The sequence below is a fragment of the Triticum aestivum genome, chromosome 2D (assembly GCF_018294505.1).
Source record: "Triticum aestivum cultivar Chinese Spring chromosome 2D, IWGSC CS RefSeq v2.1, whole genome shotgun sequence".
NCBI classification, from domain to species: domain Eukaryota; kingdom Viridiplantae; phylum Streptophyta; class Magnoliopsida; order Poales; family Poaceae; genus Triticum; species Triticum aestivum.
Genome location: NC_057799.1, coordinates 58,231,583 through 58,244,657, shown reverse-complemented (window position 1 = coordinate 58,244,657; position 13,075 = coordinate 58,231,583). Strand labels below are relative to the sequence as shown.

General features: G+C 47.0%; 1 protein-coding gene across 1 annotated transcript; it reads left to right on the top strand.

Moving 5' to 3' along the window:
• The first annotated feature begins 647 nt into the window (after positions 1-647).
• Positions 648-8,523, top strand: LOC123051540 (mediator of RNA polymerase II transcription subunit 33A). The gene is made up of 12 exons (XM_044474440.1): positions 648-1,068; positions 1,148-1,261; positions 1,388-1,741; positions 2,404-2,720; positions 2,936-3,027; positions 3,119-3,446; positions 3,876-4,083; positions 4,378-4,492; positions 5,090-5,257; positions 5,989-6,664; positions 6,770-6,976; positions 7,133-8,523. The coding sequence occupies exons 1-12, from the start codon at positions 746-748 to the stop codon at positions 8,230-8,232; spliced, it is 4,002 nt and encodes a 1,333-aa protein (XP_044330375.1). The 5' UTR covers positions 648-745; the 3' UTR covers positions 8,233-8,523.
• Positions 8,524-13,075: the final 4,552 nt, after the last annotated feature.

Here is a 13,075-nt window from a genome sequence, read left to right as displayed (position 1 = left end):
TTTGTCCTTGCCAGACAGGGAGGGGGCTTGCATCTACATTCCGTGTTTCCCATGTATTGTAGTTTCTTCAACAGAAAAATCGATGAAGTCGTCTTATCAAAAACCCACATGATAGCTCCTTCGCAAGAAAGACTTTGACTAGCACGATGATGTCGAGCGTCCTTCACACGACGCCATGATTTGTGAACACTGTTTTCAAAGAGGAAAAAATCCAGAGGTGGACGCAAGGAAGAAGCAAGCGGAGCACCATGACAATCGACCTGTTAGCATACACCTGATACAGTCACCACCCCATAACGGTCAGGCCGTGTGCGGTGTGCCGACACTGACGCCATGCGCGTTTATGCCTAAATTTTCTTCTCCTAAGAATTGGGGGTCTTCATTTTTTTTACCATAAAAAGAAAAAGAAGACACAATGGGCAATTCGTCCCATCGCCTGGGCCCGCGATTGGCCAGGCGCTTGCTTGCGCACACGTCATTCCGTCGGGAAGTCAATCCCGTCTCGCACGGTACGACTGCGACCGAGGGCGACGGGACGGAGATCCGACGGCCCCACGCCAAAACAGAACCATCCGACGGCTCAGATCCCCCCCGCCCTGTCCCCCGCCTCATAAACCACCTTCTTCCCCCCTTCCATCCACAAGGATCCATCCAAAGACTCACGAGTCACGAGGAGAGAGAGGGAAGGCGAAATCGAGACGCGAAATCCCAAACCCAAACCCTCGGCGACGCCGCCTGCGGGCGAATGGGGGCGGCGGAGGCGCCGGCCCTGGCGGCCGCGCCCGCCGCGGGGGGCGGGGTCGGGGGCGAGCCGCTGGAGCGGAGGGTGATGGCGGCGGTCAAGGCGTCGGAGGCGCGCGGGGACCCGCCGCTGCTGCGCGCGGTGGAGATCTCCCGCCTCGTCGCCGGGGAGCCCGGGGCCGGGGTCCCCAGCGCGGACCTCGCCGGGATCCTCGTCTCCAACCTCTGCTTCGCGCACAACTCGCCCTCGCTCTGGAAGCTGCTCGACCAGGCCATGTCGTCCCGCCTCCTCTGCCCGCTCCACGTCCTCGCGCTCCTCACCGCCAGGTCCGCGCCAGTGCCCGCCCGGTTTTCCCGCCGTTTGGAAGGATACGCGAGAGTGACTCTCTGGCGGTGGTTTTTGCAGGGTTCTGCCGCAGCGGCGGGCGCAGCCGGAGGCGTACCGGCTGTACCTGGAGCTGCTGAAGGGCAACGTCACGTCCTCCTCGCTGTCTCTCCTGGCCGGGTCTAATCGTGACAAGTAAGGGTTCAGCTATGCAATGTTTGAACGGGAAGCCCGGTTCAGATTTCTGCTATCAGTGATCTGTATGTATGCTGCTTGCTAGCTGCTGCTCAGTTGCTCATACATGGTTACTTTGGCTCCCAGGATAACGAAATCCATCGACGCTGCTCTGCAACTGTCCAAAAGCTACGGGGTTTCTGGAACGGACTTTGGGCATGTTGTCATCCTGTTTGTGTTGATTGTTATCACCAAACTGATCGACTCCGTGCTGGAGGATTGCGGTATTTCATCTGGAATGACGCAGGACCAGGAGAGTGTATATCCCATTGAAGGGCCACAGCCCATGGACATGGATGTCAAGGGGGTCTCCGCTGTGAAGCAAAATGAGCAGCGTGAACAGTTGCGTCGAAGGAACACCGTCATGGCTTTGGAAGTGTTGCATATCATGGCCGCTGATACGAAGATTCAGGCATTTCTGCGCTTGATATGCCTTAACATGTACGTCTTGAACAAACTTATTAACATGTCAACTTTGTAGATATTCATACCCATGGGCATTCAGTTTTGCCTGCAGCCAATCATCATATTTTGGCACCTGTTACCTTGTTGGGTTACCATGTGAGGATAAGGGAACAATTAGGTCTTTTTTACAATCAAATATAACAAACGGAGTAGGCACAAGTATTATAATTAACCATATTAATGATGTCAAGGTAAAGCTGCATTTCTGTAGGTTGTTCTGACTACTTTTCCACTTTGCACAGATAGTGACTACTCTAATGTTAACTTACTGCTCCATTAGCTATTCCCTTTTTATTTTCAATTTGTGAACATGCTCTAAAGAACTAGCCATGGGCAGGGGTGCATGGACGTTAGCTATCCACGTGCCAGAACTATGACTAGGTTTCGAGATCTTATGGGCTGCAACTCTAGCCTACCCCAACTTGTTTGGGACTGAAAGGCTTTGTTGTTGTCGTTGTTGTAAACATGCTCCATTATTATGTGTTAAGAATGTACGAATTTTCTTATATATAAATTCACATCACCTTGCCTAACAACTATTAGAAAAACAACTTGTCAGTCCATTTATTCTTTGGTTGACCTAAGAATCAACATTACAAATGGCAACTTTGTGCTAATTAGACAATTTTCTAGGTTAGGCCTGACAAATTCAGTGTTCTGAGCCAGAGGCTGACACTGATTGAAGCTCACAAGATGGCACTCGAGAGATTATTGCCTACTAGCCATAAAATTGATGATCTGGTGATGTATATCTGGAGAGTGAGCAATCTAGATTACCAACCAAACAACAAACGGCTTGTGGGTGTTCTTGGTAACTTGAGATCCAGCAATTCCATGCTGGGCCAACTTACAGGAGCTGGGAGAGCTGCCTGTTGGATTATATTTGATATTTACATGGAGAATGCAATGGATGGGAGGCATCTAGGCGGTATATCTGCTATCGAGATTATAAAAGGTACTCCCACACGATCAGCTTATATTGACTTGAATTATTTCACCTTTTTATCTGTGTTAGACTGTTAGTGTCTGAAGAGCTTTTTACATATCTGTTCTGTCGTCTTGATATAGTAACCGACAGTGTGAATTTTGATCATAATGTTTAGATCTTCCAATTTTATTATAGGTGTGGCATGGTTTTCATCGACTAATACCATATTTGCCTTGATTCAGAAATGTCCAAGACAGCCCAAGCAATTAATGAGGCAAGTTGGCAGGAAACTTTTAAAGCTCTTTGGATTTCCGCCCTTCGTCTTGTACAGCGGGTAATAAACATTTCCTTTGATGTATTATCATGGGTGAAATCATATGACTTACTTCTTTTGTGGCCTCCTCACACGCTAATGTCGTTGCTAGGCTAGAGAACCTCTAGAGGGTCCAATTCCTCATCTAGACACAAGATTATGCATGCTATTAGCTCTTATTCCACTAGCAATTGCTGCAATTCTCAAGGAAGAAACTGATGCATGTGGAGCTGAAGGAAACAAAAGTCTGCCCCGAAGACTAGGACTTGTATCTTCTCTTCAGGATTTGGTGCAATATTCAGGACTTCTTGTACCACCTTCATCATTAGTGAATGTGGCCAATGCTGCGGCTTCAAAAGCTGCAATATTTAGGGCCAACTGTAAGGTTGTTGGTGGCAACCCTAGCATGATTGGCCAGAGTGACTCTTCGACGAAAGCTGGTACCTGTACCTTCTCTTATTATACTTGATGGTTGTTACAGTTCAATAATATTCACTGAGGTTACTATTTGTGACAATTTTGTGTATATGCAATCTGTCTTGGCATTTCTGAAAAATGTTGCTTGCGAGTATTTGTGATTTTTCCTGTTAGGCATATTTTCCCTGTACTTCTTTTAACAATGTCATGTCCTTTTATTATATTTCAATCTAAGAAGAGTATTATATTTATGCTAGCAATTTGATCATGTTTTGTAACTAAACTGACTTCTGACTGCTTAGTGGATCCTGGTAGTATTCTGTTCTATTATTTAGTTGCTAGCTGTTCTTTGATTTTATATTTTCATACTGTTGCACTAATACTTTGAAAACATATTTATCTCTGGTTGTCTTAGCTTTTAACCCTCCCCCCTACTACCTACCATTTTTCAGTTGGAAACATGCTACATCTTATAGTTGAAGCCTGTATTTCGAGGAATTTGATCGACACAACTGCTTACTTGTGGCCTGGTTATGTTGTACTGCCGGGGCATTCGAAGGATACATCTTTACCCCAGGAATCGCCATGGGTAAACTTTATGCAAGGAGCTCCACTATCTGATCCACTGAAAAATGCTCTCATTGCTACTCCTGCTTCAAGGTATATGGAGCTAAATCTGGAACCAAAATAGAAATTTTAGAGGCTAGCATTGAATTGAACAGTTTTTTTCCAGTCCGCCGAGTATTTTAAAGCAGTTTTCTTTCTGCACTGCATCTTTGCTGTAAAGCGAAGTTAAAACACATATCTTCAATATTATTCTACCAGGAATCTCCATTTTTTCAAGTTAGTTTCTTAGTTCATTATACTTCTCAATTCACCCCTGCACTTCCCTGGTCCTACTTATCTGTATATCATGTTAGTTCTTTGATTTGTAGTTCTGTTTTGTCTATTCAGTGTTGCAGAATTGGATAAACTGTACCACATCGCATTGAATGGTTCAGAACAAGAAAAGTCAGCTGCAGCTAAAATTGTTTGCGGTGCATCACTTGTGCGTGGTTGGAATATTCAGGTAATTTATTTTTATTTATTGTTAAGAGTTCCCAACATGCTTACATTGCCAAATTTGCCATGAAAAATTACAAGTTCATGACAACTAATCAAAATTCCTTAGGTCTTGTTAAAATATCTAGTGATTTTTGGCGAGTTGATCTCCACAACAGTATACGGAGTAATATTGAGTTGACTTGTCCATGCTTTCCAAATCCACTATTTACTTTATGCTGATTCTGGTAAAAATCATATCTTAATATCAGTGATTGTTTGCTAGCGTTAAGCAAATAGTTCAGAAAATGGCCCCAAACTTCATGGCTCTAGTACATATTTCTTTGCTGTATTAGAAAAAGCAAGGCTAGCCTATATTTCTGAATATAGGACAAGTTTATGTTTTCAGCGTAGAAATATTCTGAACTGCACATTTTCTAATTTGCTACGTTGTTGAAGCTTTTGTTTACTTACTAGATACATCCGTTTGAGTGTCATCTAATTCCGGACGGGGGGAGTAGTTTTCCGAGGCTACTCTTGTGAGCACACGGAAATGGGTCTGAAAAATTCTATCTGGCAACTTTTCCTTTAAAACATCTTAATTATATTCTACATTTTTTTTCAGGAACATGTTGTCCGCATGGTGGTCAAGTTATTGTCGCCTCCTTTGCCCTCAGATTCTTCATTACAGGGGAGCATGAGCCACTACCTTAGTCAGAAGTCTACCTTAAATGCAATCTTACTTGGTGTCTCATATGTCGATGCTGTCCACATTTTTTCTTTGTATGGAATGGTAAGCAATGCACTGTCTGCTTGACTGTAATATTCTTGCAACAATCCATTGTTAACATATGAAATTGGTGGCGGAGTCTCTGTATTTTCTGTCCAGAGCGCACCGTAAAAATATGTTCTTTTTTTGTTTGTCTTGAAAGTAGAAAAAGAAGCGAGTTCATTGCATGCTGGCATCTCCATTTGCTAAAGCCTAACTACATTGTTTAGCAAATTCCAAAAGCTTGAACAACGCCTCAGTGTCACATTTCTGATACAAAAAAGAAGACAAGTTTACCGTTATAGTGCATGTGGATATAAATTGATGTCAGCATGCAATATCTTGGTTCCTGTTCTTGTGTCATTTTCAAAGTTGGCACCTCATATGCCTATCAGCCCTTCTTTAAGATGCTTTGATGGCAAATCCAAGTTCTTACCACTTTTCTGGCATATCTGTTCTAAGACTTGATGGCTGAAGTTGCTCTGTAGGTTTTGAGATGCACCACATAAATTTGTGTGCCTCTGGATTAGTTTCTTGACGTATATTGTTATGGCCATACCCCACTATGTACTAAAGCTTTAATATTGGTACGCTACTTACGGTCAGCACTGTGATAACCCATAATGCTGCATTCTACAGTATCAAATAGATAGATAACTACTTTCACTTTTCATGTGCTCTAGAATAATGTTGTCTGCAGTCTATATGTTTGTGCTGTTTGTTAGTTCACAATATAATAACCTTTTGTCATACAGGTTCCAGATGTTGCCGCAGCTTTAATGCCACTCTGTGAAGCTTTTGGGTCAATGCCACCCCCATCTAACCACAGGTCTACCATTGTTGATGAAACGTCGGTTTACTCGGTCTTCTCTTGTGCATTTCTTTGTCTTCTCCGGTTGTGGAAATTTTACAAGCCCCCTCAAGAGTATTGTCTTGCTGGCCGTGGAGGCTCAGTAAGGTTGGAACTTACTCTGGACTATTTGGTGTTAATGCACAATAGCCGTATTGAGTTCCCAAATTCATCTGCTACTAGTACCAACTCTGGCAGCAGTACGGGCTCGTTCGACGAGGTCCCAACCCAACCAATTTATATTGACTCCTTCCCCAAGCTAAGGGCTTGGTACATTCAGAATCAAGCTTGCATAGCCTCTACTCTTTCTGGACTTGGCAATACAAATCCTGTCCATCAAGTTGCAAACAAAATTTTGAGTATGATTTGCCGAAAAATGACTAAAAGCGGGGTAGTATCTGGTAATCTTTCATCTGCTTCCAGTAGCAGTGTCAGTGGTTCCTCTCTAAGTACATCTGATGATTCTTACCAAAGGCCGACACTTCCAGCATGGGAATTTCTAGAAGCAGTTCCTTATGTTCTTGAAGCTGTTCTTACAGCTTGTTATCACGGGAGGATTTCCAGCCGAGACATGACTACCAGTGAGCAACCTCCTTGCTTCCATTTTAATGTATTATATTGATTTTCCAGTCCTATGGGGATATGTCTTAATCTCATTCATGTGTTAATGTGCCGTTGCATTGCAGGTTTACGGGATCTAGTGGACTTCTTACCAGCTTCTCTTGCTGCAATTGTTAGCTACTTCTCAGCAGAAATTACACGAGGAATATGGAAAGCTGTCCCTATGAATGGAACTGAATGGCCCAGCCCTGGTGCTGCTCTTCACTCCATTGAAGATGAAGTAAAGGAAATCCTTGCATCTGCTGGTGTTCAGATTCATAGCTGCTATCCACGTACAGCCTGCTTCCTATTCTTATGCATCAATTTAGTTGCATTAGTTCATACTATGTGTGATAGCCTTCAGGTTTTCAGCATCATCGTTGCAGAAAATTTGCACCAATATCTTTATTACTCTGTGCTTATAGAAAATTTTCATTTTACTCTTGCAGGTGGTGTGCCGCCAATGCTTCCTTTACCAATGGCTGCACTTGTCAGCTTGACAATTACGTTTAAGCTGGATAGGAGTCTCGACTACATTCACGGGATCATTGGTCAGGCACTGGAGAACTGTGCAGGGGGTAGTTCCTGGCCAAGCATGCCCATCATAGGGGCCTTGTGGACACAGAAAGTGCGAAGGTGGCATGATTTTATTGTCCTCTCATGTATTCGGTCTCCGTTTGGCAGAGACAAAGATGCGGTGGCACAGCTCATCCAAAGTTGCTTCTCATCCTTTCTGCGCTCATCCCCATCCAGTGGGTCTGATATTACTGCAAGCCGTGGAGTTGGAGCTTTAATGGGAGAGTCAATCACAGGCCACCAAGGTCTTCATTTTCCCATGGCCCCTGGATTCATCTACCTGAGAACTTGTCGAACATTCCACGATACTTACTTTGTGAGCGAGATGATCCTCAGGCAAGTGATTGATTGTTCCCACAAACTTGCAAATGGATGGTCTTCCAATGGGCCTCCGCATTTAAAATCAGGTCGACCGCCACTGTCTGGTGCTGCATCCATGGCTTCTCAGGTTGCCATGCTTGGTGCGGGACTGCTGTGTGTTGCAGGGGGCCCTCTCCTGGTCCAGGTGCTATATGAGGAGACCTTGCCGACGCTACTGCTATCAGCTCAGGAACAGATGTTGGAAGACCCTGGACCGGTGGCCAGCACACTTCAAGGTTATGCCATGGCCAACATGCTTTTCTTCTGTGGGAGTCTACTCTGGGGCTCAGAAAAGACTTCTCCCATCATGAAACTGTCATTCCTCTCGAGAAGACCGCGAGTGGTGGGCACCCACATGGATTTCATTGCTGGTGTTCTGGATGGGCACATCCTGCTGGGGTGCGACCCAGGTACGTGGAAGGCGTACGTATCGTGCTTTGTATTCCTTGTGGTGAAGTTTGTCCCGACATGGCTACGGGACATAAAACTGGACACACTGAAGAAGATTGCCGTGGGGCTTCGAAGTTGGCACGAGCATGATCTTGCCCTATCACTACTCGAGCGAGGAGGACCAAAGACAATCTCTGCTGTAGTTGAAACCTTGCTACAATGATCTTGCCTTGTGTAATTTTTTGCCCCCAACCTAACTTGTAGGAGCCATTGCAGTCTCAAGCCTGAATTCCGGCTGGTGAGCCATCAGGCCAGCAAATAGTCGTGTTCATCTGTGGAGTAGTGTCAGGTTATCTTGTATGGTCTCTTTGCTGGATGTTTTACTGAAGTATGTAAGTTCAAATTCTCAGAGCCGATGACAAGTATCCTGGGTAAAGTACCCCAGCTGTAATAACATGTGTAATATAACATGGGGCACTGTACGCCTACAATTAATTAGCCCCTCCTTTTAGAAGAAAATTTGGCCCTCTTGGCGGCTTAGATTTCCAGTTTGCCTGCGAATTTTGGTAGGTCGGCTATGGAGGTTCTGAATCTTTGGGATATCATAGCGGTAAGGAATCTCTGTTGAACAACATTGTACTGTTTTAGGTTTTGACATCCGACTGTTTTCCCATTCTTATATGTTATCTCCTTGTAATATGTTATTTACAACGTTAACGTAGTGTTATCATGGGAATAGTACTCTTGACTTCTCACTCAGAGAAAGAGTTGATGAATTTTGAGCACTGAATTTGGGGATGCAATCTATTTTCCAGTGTTGAATTTTATAAATGTAATGAGACAGTTCTTCATGTAAGCCATGTGGCAAAGATGTTCAAACTTTGTATTACTTTTTAAATGTTCGAACCTGGTATTACTTTGCGTCGTCAACACAATCCTAGATCGACGAGGATTGTGACTTTGTAAGTTTTATTCAGACCCCATGGAACGGATAGTCGATTTGCTAGCCTTCCCGAGGAGCAAGAACCGCCAAATGTGTTTCTAACAAAAAAGAACTGCCAAATGCGAATGCGCCACTTCCATGAAAACAAGTTTGAAAAGAACAAAGGATTTTGGCATCAAGGAAGGCAATTTTATTGGTGGAAAGGGGAAAATTAAAATCAAAGGTCTACCAAAAAAGCAGAAGGTAGCATTAGTCCAACTCCAGGAACCAACTCAAGTTGGAATGAGGATGGAGATGTGGATTTTACCCCAAAAAGTCAACACGTGCAAAGGTCACATCCTAGGATCGGAGGGCTTCAAAAGAAAGGTCAAAGTTTTTCTTTTCGAAATAAGGTCAAAGGTTCTTGCACTCCAGAGAGTGATTATCTTTGCATATTGAAATAGAAAAACAAAATCTGAAACACACCGAGGAAAGACATGGAGGCATCCTGAGATCCCGAGACATGTGCAATTTCACATCAGCAATGGACCGGCGGTGTTGGGCGCTTTTACCGTTGGCGATGAGCAATTTCAATTGTTTGTGATGAACAAATCCATAATACTGGTGGGAGGGGGAGGGGCGCCAAGCGACCGACTCTTTAGGCCATCTCCTTTCGCCCAAAGCCATCCAAGCATTTTGTATCCATGATATGCTTTGTGAGAAGCAAGGAGCACTACGTCATAATGGAATGGACTATGCGACCACCACCAAGAGACTTGGGAGTGCAACCCTCGGCCTATCTCCCACGTCATCTTCGGGTCAGCAGGCTCCCACAAGAATTCTCGACGACGCGCACATGCAGCAAGATCAAAGGGTATGGAGAATGGTCGCGCAGTCAGGTCACCACGTCGTGTACGTGAGTGTATGTTCATGCTGCCACTTCTTTCGGATAGGATCATCAATCTTTTTTTTTTGCGGGTGGATAGGATCATCAATCTGACAATCTCTCCACGGTTTGACATCTATCGGCTTTGTGTCGTCTTCTGTCAGACAAATAAGCTTAGGCCGGAGGAAATTTTTCATCTAACGAGCCGTGCTTGCAAGAACCCGATCTAGACGTGTTTTTTCCCAAGAAAAGTAGCTGTGAAGATCATCGGTACAGTTTAGTGGGTGGTCCGCCTTGTCGAGCTTGGCATAGAGGTGGTGTAGTTGATCGGCGTCGCACAGGGTTGCACCGTCCTCCTCCTCCTTGTCGCGTGTTCCGGTAGAACATTTTTTTTGAACAGTCACCGGGGGCGAGAGGTTCCCCACCTGAATATATTGCTCAAAAAAGCTGCCAAAGCCAAGAGTCACCCCTTAAGTTTTGGCTGATCCAGTTTACAAGAAAAACTGGATCGAAAACCTAAACAAATTGACCCTGTTTATGAGAAAAACTGGACCGGAAACCGTACAGGTAACACAGTTACAGAAGATGAGAAAAAAACACCCGGGACATGTCACGACCTAGCTAGCAGACTGAAGGACCATCACCATGAGAGACACAAGTAGATGTGGGGTGCCATCGAGGGATCACAATACCAAGACTTTGCAAGCAACCTAACGCACCGCACCGGCGTGCGTTCCAAGCCCCGGCCCACGGCGCAACGCAGGAGCATCCACAATCAACGAGTGCCACAGCTGGACACGAACCTTGACCGGGAGCTCCGCCACAGGAATTCGGAACGATTAGCAAGTTGGGGAGGCATCTTGCGTCGTCGTTGAGCAAAGATGAACCGAGACAACACCAAGAGCATGAAGCTCGCCGCAACACAACGGCATCCATGGAAGGGTCTTGAGCATGCACAACAACATGGACGACACACCAAACGATGGGCAGGGGTGGATAAATGGCAGCAAAGGGCTCGGCGAAGAGGCGAAGTCGATTGTGGTAGGGGGTGGATGGGAGGCGATGAGAGAACTGAAGCAAACTCGGGAGGTCAAAGCAGAGGGCAAAGGAATCACCATATGGACATGAAGGGGATGCAGACCGCGCCATCAACATGGAGGAGCGGCGTGAGTGCGCCGCCGCAGTCGTGGTCGGACGAACCGGCAGAGATTTCTCCCCATCCCCAAGTCCAACGAGGAGGAGGAGGTAGTACAACGCCACCATGGTGGGACGCGGCGCCCGCAGGCGTCGCCGCTGGCAGCCGACGGCCGCTGGCACGGATTTCTCCATGCCTCCTCACACCCTCCACCACCCAAACTCCGACTAACCGGACATAGAGGATTCAATCCGATAGCCCTGAGAAAGGGGCACCCCCAGACGAGCAGATCTGCGATGAAAAGCGGTAGATCGGAGATCAGAGCATTCGCGCGCACCCACCACCGAGCAGCACCCGAGGACGAGACGCGGGCACATGCTCGCCCAGCCCGCGCGAGCACGGGACTGGGGGGAGCAGCGTCGGCTGGAACTGATGAGCAGCACATGAGCTACCCCCATCGACGGCGACGAGCTGTGTGGGCAGCAGCCACCGACGGAGGGCCAACACGCGCCGGCCGGCGGGCACTGGAGGCCCCGGGCAGGAAGATGTGGGAGGCGCATTTTGGATCTTGGGAGGAGGCTAATGTCGTGGGCAGAGAGTAGAGCATGGCCTTGCCGCCGCCGTCCGCCACGGGACAGGCCCGACGGCCTCCTCTGGCGCCGGCGATGTGGGGGCCCGCCTCGATCTGGCCATGGTGGATGCGGAGGGGAGCACCGGACGGTGAGGCAGGGGCTGGCACGGGGGCGCAGTGCGTGGTGACAGGGGCCGGCATGGAAGCAGCGGACGGGTGAGGCCTGGGTGGCGGCGCCCCGGTGGCTCGAACGACGGCAGGTTGCCTGGACCGAGCCCGATGGATCTGGCGGTGGCGGCTTGGATTGAAGTGGGAGAGGTCGCCGCCCAGTTTCCGGAGCCGGCCTTGGCCGCCGCCGGCCGGTCACCGGCGGCGGCGGCAGAGTGGTGGTGGAGGTGGACCTTGCGGCTAGGGTTGGGGTCGCCCCGGTGTCGCCCCGCGGAGCGACACGGGAGCAGGGCTTCGTCCTATCGTTCCGGTAGAACTTTGTGTTGATGATGTGTCGAGACTATGATAGAACACACGTGAATAGCGATGTTGAAAGTGCAACTATGCCTGGGTGGTTTTGGTAATTCCTAACAACATATAGCTCATTGAGCTAATGCTATTCCAAGATGAATATTTCAGGAAAGCTCAATGATTGGCATGTCATGGATTAGAAAGTGGACCCTTCAAAATGCTAAGGACAAAAGATTGGCTCAAGCTCAAAGCACAAGACTCTACATTTTCTATTTTAGTGATCCAAGATCACATTGAGTCTATAGGAAAAGCCAATACTATTAAGAAGGGATGAGGTGTTGCTTAATGAGGTTCTTGCTCAAAATGCTTAGTGATATGCTCCAAAACCCTCCACTACTTTCTCACATCCACATATGTCCCAAACCAAAAAGTCCAACTCGGCCCCACCGAAATTTCATATCCGGAGCCACCGAGTTCAGTTGACATAGCCACTGCCAGAAACCCTAGTCTTTTCGGTCTCACCGATAGGGATCTCGGTCTCACCGAGATGGGATTGTAATCTCTCTGTTTCCCTTCGTAACGTTTCGGTCAAACCGAGATGAGCGATCGGTCCCACCGAGATTGCAATGCAAACACTCTGTTTCCTTTTCGTAACGTTTCGGTCCAACCGAGATGAGCGAATCGGTCCCACCGAGTTTGCCTGACCAACTCTCTGTTAGTCTATTACCAAAATCGGTCTCACCGAGTTTGTGTAATCGGTCTCACCGAGATTACGTTATGCCCTAACCCTAATGAAATCGGTCCCACCGAGTTGACGTGTCGGTCCCACCGAAACACCTAACGGTCACATTATGAACCAAATCGGTCTGACCGAGTTCTTTGAATCGGTCCCACCGAGTTTGGTGATTTGTGTGTAACGGTTAGATTTTGTGTGGAGGCTATATATACCCCTCCACCCACTCTTCATTCGTGGAGAGAGCCATCAGAACATGCCTACACTTCCAACACATATTTTCTGAGAGAGAACCACCTACACTTGTGTTGAGGTCAAGATATTCCATTCCAACCACATAAATCTTGATCTCTAGCCTTC